The sequence below is a fragment of the Sturnira hondurensis genome, unplaced genomic scaffold, assembly GCF_014824575.4.
Source record: "Sturnira hondurensis isolate 20B ecotype Veracruz unplaced genomic scaffold, ASM1482457v3 Scaffold0016915, whole genome shotgun sequence".
NCBI classification, from domain to species: Eukaryota; Metazoa; Chordata; class Mammalia; order Chiroptera; family Phyllostomidae; genus Sturnira; species Sturnira hondurensis.
Window position 1 is genome coordinate 398,757 of NW_028089546.1, and position 24,719 is coordinate 423,475.

Sequence of the window (24,719 nt, forward strand, 5' to 3'; positions counted from 1 at the left end):
GGAGTTGTGGTTGAAGAATCTGAAGGCAGAGTAGGTGTGGGAGAGGGAGAAATGGTGGAGGGCAGGCAGCCACAGGGAAAGGAATTTGATGGTTTGGCTGGGGAGACTAGGGTAGGGAGATAAAAGATAATTAAAGGAGACTTGGAGTCAGTGTTGCTGGTAGGGGACAAGGTAACCTTCATCGCTCCAGCAGGTCTTCAGTGGGATTAACATGGATGTGAATTTGGAACCCATTATAAAAACTTGCAGAGTGTGACTCCCAGACTGAAGGATCCATGAAGGTTTTATATAATTTTAAATTATTTGCAATCTGCTCTTTATATGCATCTAGGTATATACAAATGTGAATTAGTACTTAGGAAATTTAAGCACATACCTAAAGGCTTAAATTGTTTAACACAGTGGGGTGCAGTTTGCGGAGGGTTTTGTTGTTACTGTTGAACTCCTTCCTGGAGTCAAATCTAATTTGGAAACTGAATGTGTAAAAGAGATGAAAGTAAGAGCTACTGTGGTCACAGCAGAGGAAAACTGAAGAGAGCCAAACGCATTTATCCAAGAGGAAGGCGTGAACCAGCGAAACTTCCTGGCGGATTAGCCCAGCTGTGCTACCTGGTGTCTAACAGACAGGGGGTGCCAACGCCAGCTCAGAGCTGAGAGCTGTGCCCTTGAGCAAACTCCCAAATCTCTCTTCCTCCTCCATGAGCTTCCTCCTCCGTGAAATGGAGCAGATAGCACCTAGTTTTAAATGCTTGTTGTGATTAAATGATACCAGGTATATGAAAGCATCCAGCACAGTACCTGGCTGGGAGAGATGCTCACCAATGTTGAACAAGAGGAAAATAGAATGCCACCCAGCTCTTTTATCCCTGAGTTTTGATGGTGTTACTGCAGTGTTCAAAATAGATAACTTTTCTGGGGCTATTTCAAGTGTGTCATTTCTCTGGCTTCTGGAACTGCCGATGATTCAAAGACTTTGATGTTAAGAACGTGAGGTGTTGTAGGCAGTAGTTCATTAAACTCCTGATTATGCAGGGAATGGAGCGGTGCGCCTTAAACAAGGTTGGCCGTAATTTGCTCGTACCTCTTGACACACACAGATGGGAAACTGAAACAAAACCTTCATGAAATAATACACATACATGCGATGCATTTTTTGAAAATTTTTTTTGTTAAAAAAATACTGGTCACACCATTCAATTGATTTCCAAATCCAACAGTGGGTCATGATCCAGACTCTGAAAAATGGGAGTGAAGGCTGTGCACACTTAGAGAGGCCGGTGTAATTGTGAGGTGGTGCAGGAGAACTGAGGGGGACGTGGACCCACAGCCAACTGCACGCATCTTTCCGGCCATCCAGGACACCTTTCCTCCCACAGACCAGGACTCCCAGCTTTTTATCATGTCTCTTTGTCAGGAAACATCACCACCCCTTGGTTTTAGTGTCTCTGCATAAGATGCCTCCTCGTACCTGAGTTTGTGTCCCCACATTTGCATGCACACAAATAGATTGTTTTTATCACAAATATTTAACCATCTGGTTTGGAGCTGGGCTCAGCCTTAAAATGCTTAAACAGCCCAGAGACACCAACTGTGTGTTTATGATGGAAGGGCAATGTTGGGTAAAGCCACAGAAGGAAGGCAGAGGCAATTCTTGCTGGACGACTGTGTCACTGTTACGAAAGAGTCCCCTGAGATGACAGGACTGCTCTCCATGCTGTGCTGAGGACCTGCCCAAAGGGCGGGGGCCATGGGGTGTCTGACAGTAACTACACAATTTGTGTGTCCAGAACTCATGTGGGAGCACAAATGAGAGAGTTCCCAGCCACCCATTAGGGAAGGTAGTGACCAGACATTGAACCTTTTGGACACGCTCTTGAAAATGAGTAGAAATCCTCTTGTTGAGCAAAGAGGAAAAGGAATTTTGAGGAGAAAGGCTAACATGTTTCAACGCAGGAAGGTATGAGAGGAGGGCTGGAGCCTGGGACACGGAGGAGTTGAGGAGTTGAGACCCAGGGTACACAGAGGACAGAAATGAGGCCAGAGCAGGAAAGAAAGACTCCTTCAGCTACAATAAGGCCTTAGAACTTTCTGTTGGGACAGTGAGGGGGCTCTGGGATGATTTTAAGAAGAGCTTCAGCTTGCTCAAATTGATGTTTTAAAAGGAACACCCCAACCATCTGGAGGAGTGTGGGTGAGCAAGGGACAAGGCTAGAGGTAGAGGTCAAGATGTGCTGGGCTGCTGTGGCCAGGTGGCTTAATCAGTTGGAATGTCACCAAAAGGTTGCAGGTTCAATTCCTTTTCATGGCACATACATCCCTACACTGCAGATTTGATCCCTAGTCAGGGTGCTTGTGGAGGCAACCAAACCATTAAATGTGTTTTTCTCTCACATCTCTCTCTCTCTTTCTCTCTCTCTCTCTCTCTCTGTCTCTCTCTCTCCCTCTCTCTCCCTCTCTCTGTCTCTCTCTGTCTCTAAAATCAGTAAGCATATCCTTGGGTAAAGATGAAAAAAAAGATGCACTGGGCTTGGCCTGAAGTGGGCAGACATAGAAGGGATGGATGGGGAAGAAGGAATGAATGGCCTTGTAGAGGTTTGTGAGAAGTCAGGGAGAGGGAGGCGGCTGGGCTGAGAACCAGGCCTGTGTGTTGGCAGATGGTTCTGATGTCTACCAACTACAGAATGGTAGAGAAGGGGCAGGGTGTTTGGGACAAGAGTGAGGGATGGGGAGCTGACAAGGAGAGAGGGGAGATCAAGAAGTTTCTGTGCCAAGAGTGGAGGAATTTGACAAAATGTGCCGTTTGCCTATGACCTTGTGAAACATGCTCTTCCTGGAAGATACATTGCATTCACAACTAGCCTCTTAGCTTTCAACCACCCACTCCTCACACATGTGAGTACACACAGCGGTCCTGCCTCATGCCCTTTTCCTAGCTGCCAGCCAGTCAGATTCTGTTCATGGCTCAAGGCCATGTGAAGAAGGCAGACGGGTTTGAAAATGCCCATGCCCCAGATCTGCTGATAGCTGTCTAATTAGCCTGAATTTTAAGCCCAGATCCATTGGGAAAGACACGTCAGAAAGCTCCAAGCTTTGCTGACAAAAGCCATCCATGAATTAGGGAGGCTGCGGGTTTTCCCAGGTGGCCCACATGTCAGTAAGAGAGTGCAGACTCAACTGTGACCCTACTGGGAAGAGAAGGGACCTCGACTCCAACAGGCAGATTCTTTGCATGGCACCCCTCTCCCTGCTGAGGCTGAGAGTGAGGGCTGAAAAAAGTCTGGACCTGCAGCCATCCAGGGAGCTCAGACAGATGGGCTGCTCTCCCAGCAAGCAGGAAAGGACACGGCAAGGATGGGACAGCAGCACTGAGACAGTCAACGCCGGTCCTGGAGCAGTCCATGACTGCAGGAAGGCTTAGCAGTTCTGTCCAAATCAACTCCATGTTAAACGTAATGTGTTCTTTCAATTACAGTTGACACTCAATATATTATTTTCAGGTACTGCATGATGGCTAGATGTTTACGTACCTTTACGAAGTGACCCCCCGATAAGTCAGTCCAGTGCCCATCCAACACCAGGCACAGTTCTTACAGTATCGTTGACTGTATTCCCTGTGCTGAACTTTATATCCTGTGACTGTTCTGTAGCTGCCGGTTGGTACTTTTAATCCCTTCACCCAGTCACCCAACCCGCCTCCCCTCTGGCAACCATCAGCTTCTTCTCTGTATCTGTAAGTCTGTTTCAGTTTTGTTTGTATATCTACTTTGTTTTTTAGATTCCACATATAAGTGAAATCATACAGCCATTGTCTTTCTCTGTCCAACTTAGTGCACTTAACATAACACCTTCTGGGTCTATCCAGACTGTCACAAATGGTGAGATGTCATTCTTTTTTCTTTTTCTTTTTTATAAATATGGCATCAATTTTGCATGAGGGCCAAACAGGGTAAACTTACATCCCTTGAAATGAGTAACTTAGCGCATGCTATTGTAATTCATTTGGGGCTTCATTACAGTCGTGGCAGGTGATATTACTTGTTTCTCGTACACCATCAGCAATGTCTCCATACCTGGGCCAAACCCGGCAGATAATTAGGTATATATTTAGTTCCCACTGGCCTGAAGAGTTTACTTTCAGTGAGGAAAAGGGACTTCTTTTCTTGTTTATAAATGCCAGGTAGGAGTATGATATGAGTGGGAAATGCCAAAAATTATTAAAGCCAAGAGAAGTTAGATTGGTATGAGGTATTTTCATAAGAAGTAGTTCCAGAAAATTCTATGTAAAGCCTCACAGTGGAGAATCTTTGTTAGATAAATTGTGACCACACTCAAAATACTTGATTTTATTTATCAAACACTTAGTGAGTGTTTATCATGTGCGAAATACTTGACTGAGTGTTGTGGAAGATAAAGTAGGAGCCTGGCCACCACAGACAGTAAACTTACAGCTTTGTTCCGGGGGCGCACACTCGAACAAAGTCGCGCCCTTGGCAGTGAACCAGCGCCGGGTGTTCGACTTTGGGTCAGCAACCTCAGCCCTTGAGTTCTGGCTGAGAAAGGATTTGGAGTCAAGACTCAAGGTTTATTTAGAAGGCCACAGAAGTAAACAAAAAGAAAAAGTGGGCTGTAAAAGAAATAGGCTCAGGAAACAAGTTACAGAGGGGGAAAAAGGGGCCCTTGGAGCTTAGGAAGAAGAGAGAGGCAAGGGAAGTGGGTGGGGAAAGGCATGGGAGTGCTCCAAAGAGAGCCATAGGTTTCATTCTCTTTTATTGACGGATAATATTCCATTGTATATGTGTACCATCATTTCTTTGTCCACTCTTCTATTGATGAATGCCTCTCTTCATTCGGAGTGCAAACATTCACTGTGCCCTTTTGGCTCCAGTATTGTGGCTATTGCAAATAATACTGCCATGAATAATATTTTAAAATCTTTCCTCAACACTATGCCCAATCCTTTTGCTCCCTTCCAAGTTTCTTAAATACCTTGAGAAAGAGAGAGCATGCCAGTGCTTCTGTGTGCACAGGGTGGTTGGGCTGGCGATCCTGAGTTGTCGTGTCTGTGTGTCCCCCTCCCCCAAGGACAGCGGTCTCAGCCCACAGTGGAATCCGATGGCATTCCAGCTGGAGACAGACAAGGGGTGAGGAATGATTACAGATTAGAGTTCATGATTACAGATGACTCCTTCAAGTTCCTGGCTGAGAGGGTAAGGCAAGAGTTAGGCCAACTGCTAAAAAAGGATGAAGGATTTTGACAGTGGGAACTTTTTTTTCAGAAGCAAGATATTTGAGTGTGTTTTATGGGCTGAGGAAAAGGCTAGTAGGGAAGGAAAGGTTGAAGATACAGGAGAGGGAGGGGATAACTGATGTGTGGGGATTTAACCTGAAGCCCCCTGGCCCTGGCTGAGGCCCAGCTCTTCTCACCGAGCACATGGGATGTTCCTCTCCTATTTCTGGCCACCATGGCTCTATCTCACCTCTGTGGCCATGGAAGCAGAGGTTACCCCAAAGGATGGGGTTAAGGAGCAGCCAAGTGCCACTCTCAGAACAAGGTAGAGCACCCTGAGTATACACAGCGAGGCCCATACGATCGCCTGCCTCCTCTCTTCCCACATCTCTAGCTCCCCAGGTTTTCTCTGCGTACCACTGCAGGCTCCCATGTCCTGGAAGCAGCTCTGCCCTCTTCCAACCCAGCTCAGCCTTGACAGGGCCCCTTTCCCTACCCAGATCCTGCAGAGCCATTAGCCAGGATCCAGGCCCTGCTCTTATCCTTTGGTCAGTTTTGATCCCATTGTCGGGGACAACTCAGCCCCTTCCCCCGACTCTGCTCTGCACTTTGAATGCAGTTCTTACCCTTCAGATCAGAGCCCCACTTCTGGGCAGACTATTCAAGGTCTGATACCACCTCTGTCCCACTGCTGACACGTGAATGGACACAGCACACCTCTGGTTAGATCTCAGCTCTCACTTCCTCACCAGCCCTGATGCAGGAGCATCTTCCTTCAAAGTCCTCCCTGCCCAGCTCTGATTCATAGCCCCACCTCTATTCAGCTCCAGCAAGTCCAGCTGTGGACAGTCTTTGAGCATTTATTCTAAAGTCCCAAAGGGACTTCACAGCCCTCACCAAAGGGCCCAACGCTGGTGCAAGAGGCTACTTCTCATCATTCCGAACACAAACACTCCCTGTGCCCTTTTGGCTCCAATCAAACAAACTGAAAGACATGCGGAGGCGTGAAGCAGCTTGTACAGAGTTTCTAAACACCCAGCTTAATGGCACAGACAAAATTCCAGTCCAGAATGAAAAAACTCTACCAACTAGAATTATACATGCCCATAGAGGCATGGAGATGTGTGCACGATGTAGAAGAGAAAGGAAAGTCGCTGGATCTGCTTCCCTGATGGTGTGAGACCTTCACTTCGAACCTGCATCTGCACCTTCCGGGGAGGTTCTTTGGTTCCAGGAAACAGGGAGGAGAGGCTACAGAGAGGCAGCGTTAGAGCGAGGGTGCGCTCTGGTGCCAGGTGGGTACTAGATTTATCGGAGGTCTCTCTGGCGGGTACGTAAATGTCCAATCACTGTGTTGTACACCTGAGACTAATACAGTGTCTCGTGTCAACTGTAATTGAAAAAACTTTTTAAGAAAAAAAAAAGAGAGGAAGTCCTAAACTGTTCTGAATTACAAAAACAAACGTGCTGGAGGGAGTTACACAATAGACATGGAAATCAAACAGGCAGAATATATGCAGAGCCGAAGCAAAGCTTCTGCCCTCTGACACAGCCATTTTCTCCCTGGGGAGAAGTCAGAAATACATATGGATGTTTATGCACAAATACATTCATTGCCACATTCTTTTTAAATGGCAAAAATGTGGGAATGGAATGTGTGCCAACATAGGTAAGTATATTATGTTAAATAGAAATGATGTGACACAGGCAGCCATTTAAAAATTGTTTTCAAAAGACATGTAATGACATGGGAAGTTTGCCAAGACATAAAGCTAAACATGTATATATACTTACAGTTTCATAAGAAAAAAAGGAGCATGTTTGACCTCAAGTAACCTGTGCTGATACCACGACGGCTGAGAACCACCCACGAAGGGAGCATCTCAGGTGGGGAGTGATGCTCTCCTCCGGCAAAGCATAGCACTAGCCCAGAGGCACAATCTCTGAGGGAGATGCTAGCCTGGGGTCATTTCCCGGGAGTCAGTCTCCTTTAGTTGAAAACCGAGATCAGACAAGTTCTTCAGCTGTTTTGCTAGCCAGATAGATCAGTCAGAATACTTTCAACGTGAAGAACAGAGACCCTGACACAGACTGGGCTACGCAGTGAGGAAATGTGTCATCTGGCTCAGGAACTGGAGTTAGAAGTGGAGTTAAGAAGTTCAGAGAGTGCAGCCTCAGCAGTTAATTCAGGGGCCGAGTACACTGGGTCTTCCCAAGCTGCTGAGCCATCCATCCTTTTTGATTCATCCTCAGGTTGGCAGCAAGATGGACGCAGTTCCAGGCGTGCGTCCAGACGTGAAGACGGCCGAAGGGGAACGCACTTCTGTAGCTTCCTCACACCCACAACAGATGTAGGCCAGTTGTTTAATCCATCACTGACAAAAGGAATGTGATTTACTGGGTCACACAGGTCCAGCTCTAGAGATGGAGATGGTTCAACTCTAGAGACAGAGGCCCCTTCCCCTAAGCACGGAGAGGGGTGAACACCTGACAGATTTGGGGTTCACTGGAAGGAAGAGACTGGGGGAATGCGCCGGGCAGGTTATTAGAGTGTAGTTTACCAGCCAGCTCCTGATTAATGTGGACGGCGGGGACAGGTAAGAGAATATACGTGGTTGACCCTTGAGCAACATGGGTTTGCACTGTGCAGGTTCCTTAAATGTGGGCTTTTTTCAATACGTACTGTAAATGCATTTTTCTCTTCCTTATGATTTTAATAACATTTTCTTTTCTGCAGTTTACAGTATTGTATGAATTCAGTATATAGCACATACAACACATAAAGTATGTGTCAGTCAACTGTGTTATTGGGAAGGCTTCTGGTCACAGTAGTTATTAGAAGTTACAGTTTTGGGGAGACAAAAGTTACTCGTCGGTTTTCAATTGCATGGGGGAGGGTCAGTGCCCATAATACCTACATTGTTCAAGGGTCAGCTGTATATTAACCTAAAAAGGAGAAAGACAAAGAAAGTGTGGAGAAAAACAAGAACTCTTTGGCAAAACAGTCATTAGGCCCTTAGGAAAAACATCATAGAGATTATAGCAGTGAAAGGGATGTTTGTATATGGTCGGATTCTACTGCAGCTTTAGAATAAAGAGTTTCAAAAGCTCAGAAGAGGGAAAAAAAAAGGTTGGCATTTCCAGTTGCTGGAAGCCTAGATGGAAACTCAAAATATTTGAAAAGCTCTTTAAAGTGCTGTTGTGAGGATGCAATCAGAGCGATGGTAAGGGAGGCACTCGCAGAAACACGACGACTGATGTTTTACAAGAACATGTACAAAAGCTGGAAACACCTGCCTTTCTCTTACCACCTGCTCTCTCAGCACCATCTGGCCCCTTGCTCATCCCTTTGCTTCTCTGAAACACGTGCACTCTCTAGAAATACAGAGCTTTGCCTGTCTCTCCACTTCCTTGGAGGGGCCTCCTCCAGACCGACCCCTAGAAATCTGGCTCTCTGTCTATACTGGGAAGCTGGGATTCTTCCAACAACCAAGCACTTGACACAGGGCCACTTGTTTTTCACGAGTGGGACACCTCGAGGCAGCATACAGCAAGTTGGCTTTCCCTCAGAGCTTTGGTCACAAAACCTAAAGTTACGTGTCTCTTCATATCCTCCTGGGCAAAGGACCCCCCAAAGCTGCCGGCACTCACAGCATCCCAAAAGGACATGTGTCCTCCTGCCTGGGTCAGCTGGCCATGTCACGCCCACCAAGGCCCAAAGGCCCTGATTTGGAAGGCATTGTTTTCCAGCCTCAGGCAGAATCCCTTCTTCAGATTAGTAAAAACACCACCTTATCCCCTAGTGATGTCTGTCTGGCCTTGCAGCTGTCACTCCCTGCATTCCCCTGATGCCTGCCCACGACACCTCTGGGCTCCATTATCTGCCCTCCTGGGAACAAACCGTTTTCTAGCCAATTCCGAAAGGCTCAAGCCAACGTCGGCTCCACAGGGCAGCAAATGAAGGCTGGAGCCCAGTTTGCCAGACCTGCAGCCCCCGCAGAGACCCTCTCCAGGTGAGAGATGACCCTGGCGGGCAGCCAGCGGCCCGCCCTCCAGCTGCGTCCTGTCTCACCTCCGCACCTGCCATTAGCACTGCCAGCTCCAGAGAACATTGGCTGGAATGAGGAGCTCTTCTTCCCATGGCCCAGCACGCTGCCAGTTCCCACACCTGGGGGGCAGTTTGAGTGTGAGAGCATCCCTCCACATGGCTCGGGTGGGGTCCTGCCCCTTCTCCCACTGTTCCTAAGCCCAGGTCAGGAGGGAGGATGGCATCAGGCCTGACTTTCAGGACACCTGTCACTTTAAGAATGACAGGCAAAGCCCCAAGGGTAAGTTTAGAGCTCCCAGAGGTGCTCGACATAGGGCCTGCACTGCCAACATGGTGACTCTGGACCACTTCACTTGGGATCCTGGACACTCACCTCTACCCCAGCCAGGGCCACCAGGCTCTCTAGCTCCCCACTCAAATGGATCACCCTTAATGACGCTGGGCTTCATTGGACTTCTGCCAGCAATTTTCTTCAGTCTCCGTGCCCTCAGTGTCCCCAAATACTCACATGGACAATAGGATCCTTGCCTCAGTGCCATGTGATCCCCATAGAGGGAGTGGCCCTTCCCCCAGGGCCTCTGCCATCTTCTCTGCTGCCCTTTGCTGCCTTCTGCTGGCCATCAGCATCAGTGCAGGTAACCCTTCAGGGCTCTGATGGTTTTCACAGATGTGCTCATTCAACAAACATTTAGGGCCACTTAGTACTGCTTAATGTCTAGACACTGGGGATTCAGCAATACAAGGTCATCATGCTTGCCTGCCACTAGCATAGTCCAGTGAGGAAAAGCTAAGAGGGAGGCGGCGGGGAGAGAGTATGAATGAACAGAAATGAGGGACTTCTCGTGAGCCCCTGTGGAAGCCTAGATTTGCTCATCATTGCGTACGTAGACTTGGCCTCTGAGCACCTTCAACCTGACAGCATCCTTGGCATTGAGCGCCCCTTCCTTCCCTGTTAGGGTATAGCGTGCCAGTGACATCTGCCTGCTCCCTAGCATTGTGTGGTTTTTTAATTGTGAATCAAATGTCTCTGGGCAGGTGTCAGGCATTCTACCAGGCACTGGACATAGGCTGGGGAAATGGAGCTCTGTCCCCTATGGCACTTACAGTTAGTTAAGGGGTTACACAAAAGTGAACAATTAGCCCGATTGGTGGGTAACAATTACAGTGTTACCTGGGGCTGTGTTCTGTCTTGGTTATACCCAGTGAGAGCCCTGCACAGCAAGGACTGGGCATGAGATCCATGATTTGGGGGAACAAGGAATGAACCACATTCCTACGCACACAGTAGGCATCTTGGGAAGTGCTAAATGCATGATCGAGGCTGCAAAGCGGACAGCCTGCGGGCCAAACCATGGTCTCCAACAAGCTATGCTGAAATCAGCAGCTCATGTGCCCTTCCCTCCCCTGCAGCATTCCCACCCTGTCCTGACACTCTCTTCTATCCAACTAACTCCTCTCCAGATGCAGATCCAGGTGTGTGAGACTGTGCTGGCCAAGACCTTTGGCAGGTTGCGGTCAAGGATAATTCCAGAGCCACAGTCCAGTGTTGCAGGACCCCTGTCTGCTCTGTTCACCAGAGGGTACCCAGTCCTTCATGCAGGAGGCACTCTGTAATTCTGTGGTGATTCTTGAATGAACATGAATTTTGCAAATTATTTAGGCAGGAGCTTAGCTTTGCAAGGAATTCAGCTGCGGTTGGACTCATTTGCTTGGTGGAGATAGCCATTCCAGTTCATTATAGCCCGAAGTGGATCTATAACTTAATTTGGTGTATTGGCCACCAACAGGGTGTAGGCTGTGGGAGAGAGAGCAGCGTGCAGTGAGGGTGCTGGCAGGGGGTGCAGCGCAACCGTGAGGACACATTCCCAAGGTTTGGGAGGCAGACCTCTGCAAGCGCTTGCTCTCTTTGACGGTCCTAGTGGCCCCTGTGCTGGGAGTGGCCGACTTTTACTCAGAGATCCAGCAGGGGCGGCAACACATGTTGCTTAAAGCTATAGCCAGTTTATAATTTTGGCCTCAGACAGTAATTACAGCTGCCAGGGCTCCTTGGAGAGATAATTACGGAGAGGATTCAGCGCATTCATTTTATCTACACACTTAACCGTCAATTAAATCATTACCATCTGATCCTATTCCAGAGAGTAGAAATGTTCCGAGAATGTATAATTTTGAAAGCACTGCAGTTTGTTTTCAGATGGTTTTAAGTGAGAAATTGCCCAATTTCCAGAGCGGAGGCCCATGTGCGTGCTTCTCCGTGGCGGCAGAGCCAGGGAAGTTCTGTGTCTCATGTAGGCTGTTTCCCCAGAGGCCCACGCCGCAGGAGGGGCCAGGCCAAAGGCCTTAGCAGGCGGTGCTGGCTTTGCCTTTGATCTTCCGTGGAGTTTATGATTTTCCAGAGCAGAATTATTATTGAGCCCTAGAGGTCAGTGCCTGGGGCCAGAAGGGAGGGTGACTTGCTTTGCCAAAAAGCTTCCAGGAGGGTCCTCCCCTGCCAGGATTTTGCAGGGGCCCTAGGCTACGTTCCAGTGACACATGGCCAAAAATGTGGTCTTTCCACTGTGGTATTTAAAAGCACGGGCTCTGGAGTCAGACCACTGGCCTCACTTTTGGCTTCTCCACTTCTGAGCTGTGTGTCCTCAAGTGAGCGTCTGAACTTCTCTGGGCCTCAGCTCAGTCACCTTTGAAACGGCACGGTGGTAGGCCCCACTGAACAGAGCTGTGCCGGGACCTGAATGAGAACACAAGGCAATGCGTTCAACACCATGTCTGGCACTTCATGGGTGCTAACTAAACTTCAGTAACTGATGTTATATTTAACACACAGGTATGCACAGGAGAGGAGAACCAGAGTGTCCACAGTGGCCCTCTGTACACATTGTTTTTTCCTACATGTACATAATTACGATAATGGTTAATTTACAGGCACAGTAAGAGATTAACTATAGTAACTAATCACAAAGTAGAATAATTAAAACAATGTGCTGTAATAAAAGTTATGTGAATGTAGTCTCTCACTTAAAATATCTGATTGTACTGTACTCATCTTTTCACTTAAAAGAAGTACCCTGCACCTTCTCTCTGGTGCATCCAAATTGCCAGCACCACTGTGTGGCCAGTATCAGGCAACATGGGGTGGTTGCTTGAACACAAGCACCGTGATACCACAACAGTCAATCTGACAATCAAGTTGGCTACTAAGTGACCGAGGGAGGGGAGCGTCTACAGCGTGGATACTCTGGACAGAGGGGTGGCTCACGCCCCCCGCTGCACAGAGCAGGACAGTGGGAGATTTCATTGTGCTACTCAGAGCAGTGAGCAGATTATAACTGAGGAATTGTTTGTTTCTGGAATTTGCCAGTTGATATTTTCAGACCCCCGTCGGCCACAGGTAACTGAAACCATAGAAAGCAAAAGCATGGATAAAGGGGGGCCAACTGGACTTCTTTCAGATTCACCCAAGCATAGCCCCCTGTCTGTATGTACACCTTTGTGGTAGCTCCCATAAGGCTGCTTTGTAGTTTGCTCTCTGAATGGACTTTGAGTCCCTGAGAACAGGAATTGTGTCTCCTTCATCTCTGATTCCCGGGGCCCTTGCGTGGGTCCCAGCAGTGAGTGGGGGCTCAGTATTGGCCGGAGGGGAGAGAGATGGAGGGCAGGAAGGCAGGAGGCCTGGCTTCCCATACGCTCAGCATGAGGAAAGTCCCTTTCCTGACACACAGACCGGGGGCCCTTCACCGATAATCATTGCATAATTTCAGCAGATTTTCATGTTTAAACTCCTCCTCCCTCACTGAAAAGCAGAATGGAAAAGCCCTCACTGACAACATCCATGACAATGCAGAGGCTCTCCCTCTCTGGGGGGGGTGGGGGAGGGGACTTTTTGGAAACATTTGCATAGTCCATGAGGAGAGAAATGCTATTGCGCTTCGAGGTCCCAGGGGCACTGGAATAGTTAGCAGTTTGAGGTGATTTGTGACTTTGTGAAATGGAGAACATGCCAGATGGTGAGGCAGCAGGAAATGAGGAGAGAGGACCGAGGAGGCTGTGGCCTCCAGAAGGGCGTCAGAACCACCTGCTTTGTCTTGAATCTGTTCTGAAAACAGCCTTTTGCAGTGTGAGGGTGCTGTACTCATGTGTGGGGAACTGGTTTGAGACTTGGGGGAAACATCATTGCCATTGATGGCTCCCATGAAATGAGAAGCGGGCACACAGGCACCTCATCGATCTTACCAGCCCCTGCCATGCTCAGCACAAGGCAGAGGCCAGCACAGCCGCACATAACCTCCTGCTCCGAGGAAGAAAGCATCCCATGCATGCCCTTGTGCTGGCTTCAACAAGCTGACTGTGCTTTATTTCTTGCAGTTTCATGCTGTGATTGTTCCGCTTCAATCTATGCTGAAAGGGCAACTGTCCCCACTGTGTCTCCAGCATAGTGTGGTGCATGGCTTTGTTTTCCAGACCTACTGAAGACATTTAATAAAGTGGCAGAAATCTCCTCTGCTGCACGCACAAAGAATTCTCTCAAAATAACTCCCTTCCATAGGCCTTTCATATATTTCTGCAGTGGATACTCGGAGTTAGATGCCCATCTCTACAGCCTCCACAGAGACCTGAAACTCCCTCCTCACCCCACAGTCAGTCAGTCGCCATGACGGTCTCACGGTGGGATGAGTTGGCACCAGGGTGAGATGCTCACTGCCCTGACCCAGTGATCAGTGTGGAGCAACAGCAGGGCTTGGTGAGGAAGGGAAAACCAGGAGCAGCAGGGGCCTTGGTCTTCAGCAGTGAAGAGTGTGGCGAAGGATGTTACTGGTGGTTGCAGGGAAGAGAGGCATAGGGTAGATGGGTGGTTTTACAAGAAAGTGCAGAAGCAGAGCCATTGAGGAGCGAAAGAGACAATGCTGCCACCCCACCTGAGATGCGTGGGACAGGAGGAATGGAACAGCTTTCTGGTGAGGGCTTCATAGAGTGTCGAGCTTTCAAAGGAGAACCAGGATTCACTAAGGCAGGGATGTGGAAGGAGGTTTCAGTAAAGTCAAAGACATAGTGGACGGCAGGTGGAGAGCACCAGGGGAGAGTCGGAGATGGTTTGGATAGGGGGTCTTTCAGGGAAGGGGAATACAGGACAAGATACGGGTGACAGCAGGGAATAGACAGGTGACTAGACAGTGGGGCAGAAGGCAAAGGTGGGGAGACCTGGCAGGTTCAGTCTCAAGGGTCAAAGCCCGCCTTACCTGGAGGAGGTACGGTAACTATTGTCCTGGGGGTGGGAAGACAAAGCCCCTGCCACTCTCAGACCAACTGCTCTCTCAGCTTTCAGAGGCGGGCAGAGGTGTCTCTACTCCATGCATCTCTGTTCATTCATTCACCACCCAGTGTATGTAAGCCTTGGGTCCAATGTGGCCCTGGCCTTCCTGCTGCCTTAAACCCTTACCTGCCTGTCAGACTACCCCTCCTGCTGTCCTGGACCGTGCCCATCTAACCTGTGAATCACTGTGTCCTCTCTTCTCCTCAGTGCCACTTATTCTCCTCCTGATCAGCAGATGTTTTTCTTATAACATGATACCTCAGGTTAGTAATAATGCCCTGTTAGCTTTCCCGCATCAAACACCTGCTCTGTCCAGGGTGCTGCACCAAGCACTGTACTTGCATCATCGAATTGAATCCTCGCCCTGTGAGGTAAACAGTAGTATTTACCCAGGTGGATGAAAAAGAAAACTGAGACTGAACTAACTTAGATACCTAACACCATGAGGCAAATAAGTGATAGAGCTAGCACACTGATGTAGAGAGTTTTTCCATTGTTCTGTGCACACTCTTGCAAGGGTCTTAACACCAGCGACTTGGGCCAACAGAGTATGGGAAGGGTGACAGTTCCAAGTGATGGCTTTATAAGCATCACATGTTTCTTCTCACCCCCTGGAGCTGTTGGCATGTGTCATGGGAGTTGCCAAGGTCCTAGAATGAGAAGACACAGAAGCACACCTCCACCTGGCTGGAACCAGGTACAGCTGAGCCCAGCAGAGCTGCAGCCAACCCACAAACCCATGGGCAAAAAATGTGTTGACTGTCGTGAACAACCAAGATTGAGTGGGGGATGTCACACGAGCTGACTATTACAGATGTCCCCATCCCCCGCCTTTGCCCACCTCCACAGCCAGCACCCCACTTTCCTCTGGCCGTCGCTGCACTGTTGGCTGTGTCTGTGGGTTGTGCGTGTATGTTCTTTGGCTACTCCCTTCACCTTCTTTTATCCAGCATCCCCTCCCCCCACCCATAGCTGTCAGTCTGTTCCATGTATCCATGCCTCTGCTTCAAAATATCTGATCATAAATATGGTGTATAGTTTTAAAACTAGTTAGCAGGAGAGAGTACAATCATCCCTTGCTATATCGCGGTCCACTTATTGCGGCTTCACTGTATCGTGGGTTTTGAAAAACCTACTTCACTGGTGAGTACCCATAGAGCGTTTTATGTGTTGTTAAAATTACATAGGTTTAAGACTGTAGAAAGTGTTGAAGAGCATATGAAGTGTTTATAAGAGTGTGGGAAAGGTTAATAAGAGAGTAGAAAAGGTTTATAGGAGTGTGGGAAGGGTTTATGAAGCCTTAAAATATGTATAAATGATAAAATAAATATAACGCCACTCCTTCACAGATTTTCACTTATCACAGGGATCTCTGGGACGTAACTCCCGTGGCAGGTGAGGGATCACTGAAACTGACATTAGCAAATATTGAAATTTACCAGCTGTGTCTTACCCGAAATTTTTGCATGATTATGGATGGATTTTTAAAAAGTGAACATAATTGTTTTGCTATTCCCAAGTTCTGTGAACTTGACCATATACATTCTCTGGCTAATTGTTCACACGGTACTTTTAAAATAGGTGTTCATGTGTCTCTCAGTGCTTCTCAGGCAGACACCAGGGCTGTTGGCCTGGATCCAGATGCGGAACTCTCTTCATGCCCTTCGGTGAGGCTCTCTTCCATCACGTCATCATCCGCTGGAAGGAGGGAGGCTCTACCCGTTCCAGTTATACTCTTGTTCTTCCCCTGCCTCTTTGCTAGGGGAAAAAAAAAAAGCTGCACGTATCTGCACCTCTCAGCAACTCTCCCAAACCTGCTTCTCTGCTGGCCGGGCCGCTCAGAAAAAACCACAGCTGTGCCTGTCACACCCATCCAGCTTCTCACTGGCCAGTCAACACAAGGGTCACACAGCTGTGCTCGTTCTAAAAGACTTTCTAAAAGTCTAAAAGACGGAATAATAACCCAGCTGTGCCTGGGTTATTATTGAGCCCAATTAAGAATGTAAAACTAAAATAAAGCCTAAGAATGTTCTGGAAAGTCTTTTTGTTTTCCTCCTGCTGGCGCTGATTCAGTATCCCTCATGATCTTACATCCCAAATGGCTTTTCGTGTGAGCTTTTGGCTAATTTGCTTTCAGTTGTTTTGCTTTTGCTGTTTCTTCCCCCACCTAATCAGCTGCTTCAATATAACCATAATTTTCTAAACCAGTAGGTGTGCGGTGCACAATAGGCAGTAAAATTGATTAACTGAAAGCCCTTTAAAAAAAATCCTTCAAGCTAATGGGGTTTTTTTTAAATTTTAGGAGTCATGTTATGTTTTGTGGGATTTTTCCACAAATGTGTTTTTAAATGTATTCTGATAAAACTACACTTTGTAACTACAAGGGTCTGATTCTTTCAAATTGGAACTTGATTATTCCTGGTTTTCCTAACATGAAAAGTTTTGAGGTGAAAACTTATGATTTTACTTATGCAGTATTCCTTCCCTCCTCTTCTGATAGAAGAACCCCTTTTCCTTGAGGACCCACCCCTGCCTTCTCCCTGTCCGTGTGGTTTGGGGGGACCTAATTGTATCCGCAGCTCCAGGGCTGGCTCTGGGTCCCCCAGGGCTGTGTCCAGTCGGCACATTCAAGCATTGGCTCAGGATGGGGATGGGACCCAGGTTAGGCCCAGGAGTTTTGTAGGAACCGTCAGGAAACATCACCTCTTTCCTCTGGACTTGGGGCTGTGAGATGCCAGTGTGGAGTCCTAGCTGCCATCTTGCCATCACTGCAGTAGAACCTGCCCCAGAATGGAGCAAATCAGAGGAGAGCAGACTTGAGAGGTGGGGAAAGGGGTCATGAGTCCTAGTAACATTCACTGAACCTCTGGAGGGAGGAGAGACAACAGGCCACTGAGAGATTGTGAAGTAGCATTGATGGCATCACTCAGCATCTCGCGCTCAACAGCTCAACAGCTCAGGGTGGAAATGCCAGCCCCTGACCAATGTGAGAAGGTGGAAAGAAAAGAGAGATTGGAGGGCTGGGGCTGGGCGGCCTCAGACAGTGATAAGGCCACACAGGGCCTTTGCCAGGGACAGGTTTCAAGGCTGGCAGAGGCAGGCAGGGTGGCGTGACCTCCACCAAAATCGGTCGTGCAGAAGCTGTAGCCTAGGGCTGCAACCAGAAACTGAGACCAGTTAGGGCAGAGCTGATGCGGTGTACATAAGTGACACTGTCATCTGCAGGTGACAAGGGTGAATCTGCAAGGTGTGCCCAGCTCCAGGGACTGCAAGAGGAACTCTTAGTCTTACCTAGCACGGGGCTGAGGCTTCCCCTGCGTGTGCACCCTAACTTGGGAGGGCTGTGGAAGCCTCAGGAGCCTTGAGAGCCTTGAGCTTTGGGAATGGCATTGGGGAGTGTGGGGTGGCACCCATGCCCAGTGCCTCCTCTTGTAGCTTATTTTAATCATGGGTAATAGATACCAAATGGAACTCACTTGGGGTTTTGGTAAGAGTAAAGGAAATTTTCTTGGAATTCAAGGGCAGGAATAGATCTAGGTTCCAGGAAGGACTGAGGATGGCAACTGGAAACGTTTGGGAAGCCAGATAACGTTTCTTTGCTTTTTCATCCTGCTCTTTCCTTTCTTCATCTCTATTTCATAACTATCTCTTCATATCTATCCATCTCTCTCTCCATATTCTCATTTCTGTCTTTTTTTCCCTTTCTTCTCTCTCCCTATTTCCCCAAAACAGCATTTTTCATTCACCCATCTTGGGTTGGGTGCCCACCCTTGGCCCTAACAGCCAAGGCAGTGGGTTATGGAGGGAAGAGGATTAAGAGAGAGCTCTGTCTTACAGGGTGACATCCAGGGACACATAGCTCTGGGTGGGGGCACTGCAGATGACAGGGAGGGAGGGTTGTCACTGTGTGCTGGGAAGTCACTCCTAACCACCAAGGGCTGGCCATCAGGATACTAGTCAGCAGCTCCCACCATAGTCTTCAGTAGTCCTGACCTCCGCATTCACACATTTATTTAGCCAGCATTCATGGAGCACACATTCATGTGCCACGTGCTATTGTAGACCCTGGGAATGCAGGGTGGAACAAGGCAGGCAAAATTTCTGCCTCCGTGGAGCTTGCATTCTGGTGGAAGGAGATAGACCAATCACAAACAGTAAGAAAGTAGGTCACGGTAAAGTCGAAGAGGAAAATGCAACAGAGCGATACGTTTAGAGTGACTGGGGATATCTTTGTGATGGTGGTCGGGGAGGTGATACTGAACAGAGACCTGGAACAGGAAGCAGAGCAAAGACTGAGGAAGGAGGGAAAGCAGGTGGGTGTGGCTGGGACACAAAGCCCTCTGGATTGGAGTTGGCACTGGGGCAAGGGGGTGGCTGCCCCTGTGGTTCTGGTCCCCAGCCCCTTCTGAGCACCAGGAGAAAGGAGCTGAGCTCAGACTGTCCCCTGTGAAGACTCATCTTGCCTAACAGGGGTTCCTACCAGAGCCATGAGGGTTTGGCTTCCCCACAGGTAACAGCAACACGTAATTCATCCAAGAGGAACAGCCCTTTCCCAGTCTTTGCTGCACCCTCGTCACTTTTCTCCTTCATTTGCAGCCCCTCGATGAAAATCCAGGGACCCCAAATCAGCTGTACCTAATACATAGAAACAAACACAGGGAGGCTGCCAAAACAAGGAGACAAATATGGACCAAATTAGAGAACAGATCAAAAGTCCAGAAAAAGAGCTGAACGAAATAGAGATAAGCAATGTATCATATCAGATGCAGAGTTCAAAACACCTAGGTATAAGGATGCTCAAGGAACTTAGTGAGAACCTTAGCAGCATAAAAAAAGATCCAGTCAGAAACGAAGGATACACCAATTGAAATAAAGAACAATTTGCAGGGAAACAACAGTACAGTGGATGAAACCAAGAATCAGATGAATGATTTGGAACATAAGGAAGCAAAAAACAATCACACAGAACAACAGAATGAAAAAGAGAATCCAAAAAATTGAGGGTAGTATAAGCAGCCTCTGGGACAACTTGAAGAGGTTCAGCATTCACATCATAAGGATGCCAGAAGGAGAACAGAAAGAGCGAAAAATTGGAAATCTATCTGAAAAAAATAGTGAAAGAAAACTTCCCTAATTTGGTGAAGGAGATAGACATGCAAATCCAGGAAGCACAGAGTCCCAAACAAGATAGATTCAGAGAGGCCCACTCTAAGACATGTCGTAATTAAAATGCCAAAGACTAAAGATAAAGAGAGACGCCTAAAAGCAGCAAGAGAAAGAAGTTAGTTACCAGATGGTTGCCAGATGGGAGGGAGGGGTCTGGGAATGGGTAAAGAGATGAGGGGATTAAGAAGTACAAATAGGCAGGGTGGAGGGGAATGAAGGGGGGGAAATAGGACCACTGTAATGGCATAATCAATAAAATATATTTTTTAAAAAAGATGTGAGGGATTAGAACATATTTATAGGCTGAAGGGAATAATTCCAAAGAGAGGAAAAGTGATGGAGTAGAGAAAGGGTAGTTTTTTAAGCAGTGACCCTAGTAGATGAGAGAGATCAGGAACCAATTTATGGAGGAAAACTATGCATTTAGTACGGATATAGTTATGCGGTTAGTTAGATAATGTGGTGAAGAGAAGAATTGTATTTTTCTTTCAATTGCTTCTAATTTCCTGGTGAAATAAGCAGTAAGATTACTATCAAAGTGTGAGGATTATTTAGGTTTTTTTTTTGGAATTCAGTATGGACTATTTAGTATTTGATCAGTATAGATTCTCAGAAGAACAATTCTGTGGTCATAGGGTTTTAACTTTTATAGATCTCTTGATGCATTAACCCTAGTGTTAATGTGACTAAAAACACATCCGTCATAAATATTTTGCATCCCATACCATATTGTATCACCAAAAAAAGTGATTACAGAAAATACTAATTTTATGACCAGGGAATTTGCTTCTCAGTTTCTTTTTAATTAAAGCTGATCTGCTGCAAATGGGAAAAAAAAGAAGTGCAAATAGGTGGTTATAGAATAGCCATGGGGATGTAAAGTACAGTATAGGAAATGGAGTAGCCAAAGGGCTTACGCACATGACCCATGGACATGAACAATGGTGTGGGGATGGCCTGAGGGAGTGGGGGCTGCTGGGTGGAGGGGGGCATAGGGGGGAAAATCAAGACAACTGTAATAGCATAACCAATAAAATATAACTAAAGGAAAATGAAAATCCATAGACCTCAAGTTTTACCTGAGCTGCACCTCTCCCACTTGTATCTGCCCTAAGGTTTTTGCCTCTCCCCCCGTGGCTCAGCAGTTCCCTGAAGAGTATTTGTCCGCATTGTCTCCCAGGTCCCAGTTGTCACTGATCCTTACTGCCCCCAGCAGGGCCCAGAGATTCTCTTCTGCTCATCTCAAGGGGTCTCAGGACTGCTTCTCTCAGCTGCCGTCTCTCCCTGTAGTGCTCACCTCAAGTGTGGACTCAGCCCCATTCAGCTCCCCAGAGTGCACTGGTGCCAGGCTGTAGCATTTAATGAAAGTTTCCCAAGAGGTGGGGATGACGTGAAGGATTACAAGACAGAACAGATCATGTGCAACTGAAAATTCCATAACCGGACAGACACATCGACCTCACGATGTAATTGTCCCTGCCGATAGGCAACTGCCTGCGAGGAACACGCTTCGCATCACTATGCAGAATAGCCTCTTGTGGGCTCAGCCTCTCAGGCTAAGATAGCATCTGGGCTTTACTCTTGATAGTCTGAGTCACCAGTAGCCCCGCAGAGAGCTTCTGCCCCTCAGCCCCGGGCCCCACAAACTGTCCTACAAGTAGTTCCTTCCCCAGGGTGCCAGGTGGAGGAGAAGCACGAAGCTGAAGTCCGTGTTCTTCCCACTCACCAAGCGGTACATGTGCCTGGAGGGGGCTCCTATTTCTTTTTGTCTTTTCTTCATTGTTTTAATCCTTACCCGAGAGTATGTTTGTATTGATTTGAGAGAGAAACATCCGTCGGTTGCCTCCTGCAAGCACCCTGGCTGAGGATGGACTCCGAAGGTTTCTGGTGCACAGCCTGGCCCAACCAGGGCACCTGCCCAGGCAGGTTCCTTTTTCTAACTCACACGAAGGCCCGACGTGAATAGCATTGTGCAGAGATACAATTAGGGGCCTCCTGTCAGTCATATTTTTTAGAAGAGAGCAGATACTCAGATAAGAGAAAATTTTTAAAAACCTGATAGGTTTTTTTTCAATATCGTGATATGAAAAGTTAATAGTAGGAACAGTACCCAAAATGTTAATAGTGTTAATAACATACGTGTAGGCCTCAAAATCTTTGAGGAAAAGAAAGTTTCTTATGTCATACCCTCTTTCAAACAATGAACAGCTTTAAGGATTTCTTTCTCGCTCGCTCACTCTCATCTTTCAGAGAAAAGTAAGCTGCAAGACATATTTTAAAAATTACCATATAGTTTTGACTTTTTAAAATCAAGTTCTGTTCACTCTATCAGATGTGTTTATTCCATGCAACTACATCCTGGTGTTTGAGCTAATTCTGAGGCTGCCTCCCCGGGGAAGGAGAACACACCCACAGTCACATCTGCAGGAGAGGAGGGCAGTATGAAGGGCCTGGGAGGTGGGCTGAAGAGCCCAGCTTAAGGCCGTCATGCAGTTGGGGTTTCATCCCTCTTGGTACCACACTGGGCTACAAATTTTACTGCGATGCTCGTTGGTCTGTGTAAACTCTGGGACTCAACGACCATCTCTGGGGTCACATCTGCTGAAGTATCACCACCCAGTCGAAAGAGGCTGGTCCCAGCAGGTGCCCCAGAAGGAGGTCCCCAGGGCCTGTCATCTGCCCCTTAGGTGGTCTACGGAAGGGATTTCAGCAGCCCCTTCGTTCTTCCTTTCTCTTTCTAAACCACTCACTGTGGGAAGGAGAATCCATATTTGACCAGTTCTCCCTCCTTCAAAAGCTTCTACTGGCTGGCCATACCTACTAATAGTTCACAAATTAATTTTCTTTTTGTCCTCTTTCTCCTGATGCTTTCTCAGCGTAGAACGCCTTTCCTCTGCATTCTCACCGTATGAATCCTGAGTAACCCTCACGGTTCAGTTTAAGTGCCACCTCCGCTGTGAAGTCTCCAGTGACTACACCCCACTTCATGCAAAGTGCTCCCACCGTATTTTGGTTACGATTCACATGGACCACATTCTGCCTCTAGATGTGGCTTTATAGTTAGTTAATTAATCTGCCTTCTCTCTTGACTGGGAACCCTTCAGGTCCAAGGTTGTGTTTTCTCCCCGTGGTACAAACTAGGGTCTTTCACAGTCACTGTACTGATGTGTCTTGCAGATTTGGGCTCTTTGCTGACCTTCATTACAGATGGTGACTGAGCCTTTCCTCTGGTCCCCAGAGAAGCTCCCATTATGCGATGGTCCGTTCATGTTCACCATGACAGGAGGGGACTGACTGGTCCGCGTGAGAGCGCCCGAGGGAGGGTTAGGACAGACGCAGTCTGCACAGAGCTCCTCACATGGCTGGAAGCGCCCAGAGGAGACATGTAAGGCACCCAGCCAACTTGCAGCAGACAGGGTGTACCTCCCTCCAGTGTCTGCCTCATGTCAGGCAAATAAGAACTAGGGGACACTGGGGTCTTTTTATCCAGAAAATGCCCGTTATTCGTAAGTGGTAACAATGATATCCTGCAGTCAGGTTCACAGGTGAATAGACCTAGCGTCCCTTTTATTGTGCACTGACTGATGTATAGGGTCTGCTGGGGTTTGGAAGGTGACACATGACTCTCCATTTACTGTCTCTTTGGTATTTATAGTTTTAGCTCTTTGTCATTTTTCAGAGCTCCATTTGTCCCTTTTCAGGAAATACTGAATTTAAACACTCTGGTGCTGTTCGGTGGCCTGCCAGATGCCAACTGCCTCCTGCCCCCTTCACAGACCAACACTTCCACAGGGCCAGGGCGGTGAGGACTGTCGAGGCCAGCAGGGTGCGTCCGCTGCTCCCAGAGGGTCACTCAACTCTGACTTCCCTGCTGTGTCCTGTGTGTCCTCTGGTCCTATCCATACTGCTTCCAGGGGCCCGCTCCCAAAACACTGGTCTGATTGGGCCCCTCCCCTACTTAAAATCCTTCAGTTACTGCCCTTTGTCCAGAGCAAAATTAGCTCCTAACCTGGGCATCCAAGGTCCTCTCTGACCCACCTCCATCGCCTCCTTGCACTTCACACTGAGGCCATGCCCAGTTACTGGTGATCCACACTGCGGTGTTTTCTACTCACCCCATGCCCTTGTTTCTGCTTTCACGTTTTCTTGTGCTGACTTGCTGCCCTCTTTGCTTGGCTGGGTTCACCGTCCTTTTCTGCAGGAAGCATTCTGAACACCGTCCAACCCTGAGTTAGATGTCTCTTATCTGTTCTCTTCCCCGGTACCCTGCGCCTACCCCTAACATAACATTTGGTGCCGCTCGGTGTCACCGGCGTGTGTCCTCCACAGCACATCAACGGCTTTGTGAGGCTGTTAGTCATCATTGTGTAACCAGTACCTGGTAAAATGCCAGGCCCAAAGTTGGAGCTGAATGCATTCTTGTCAGAATTCTAATTTCTTGTATCTTACAGTTTGGAAAATGATTGCTGATTTGTTAGGTGGAGTCTGCATGTCCTATTTTCAAATCTACAAGTATGGTGTTTCTCTCAATGTATAAAAGTAACCTGGTGCTGGCTCTGAAAGCCAAAGAAAGTTCATTTTTCCTGAGAATTAAATAAGCCCCACCTTTCTTGCAGCACCCAGTTTTCCAAGGGCAAGGCGACACCCGTGAGTATTTAGACAGTGCAATTAAGTTCCCGTCATTGTCTCAGGTGAGGTTTGTGGCAGTGCGAAAGCCCAGGCAGTTTTCATAAAGGTCTCCACAAAGAAACATCTTAGTTTAACAACCAGCTGGGAGACCCACGGCCAGTTCTTCCAGAATGCTCACAATTCTATCATTCTGGGAATCGCTATACTGGCTGCTTATCTCAGCAACCTTTGAAGATGCCTCTTTGCATTGCCTGCATCATTTATTATATTCTGTTTAAGTAATGGTCAGTCCAGTTTCCTTTAAAATGATCACCTTGTGCAGGCAAATGGGGGGTGCAATC

The 24,719-nt window shown here is 47.8% G+C and overlaps 1 protein-coding gene across 2 annotated transcripts in view; it reads left to right on the plus strand.

Moving 5' to 3' along the window:
* The window catches only part of SYT9 (synaptotagmin 9), a 191,682-nt gene that overhangs the window by 156,474 nt on the left and 10,489 nt on the right, over positions 1-24,719 (plus strand). Inside the window, exon 7 of one of the 2 annotated variants that reach the window (XM_037067004.1) lies at positions 14,791-14,846. The exons of the other annotated variant lie outside the window; for it this stretch is intronic. Coding sequence (XP_036922899.1) covers positions 14,791-14,811 — 21 coding nt within the window. The 3' untranslated portion in view covers positions 14,812-14,846. The remainder of the gene's footprint in view (positions 1-14,790; positions 14,847-24,719) is intronic. 2 annotated transcript variants of the gene reach the window in all.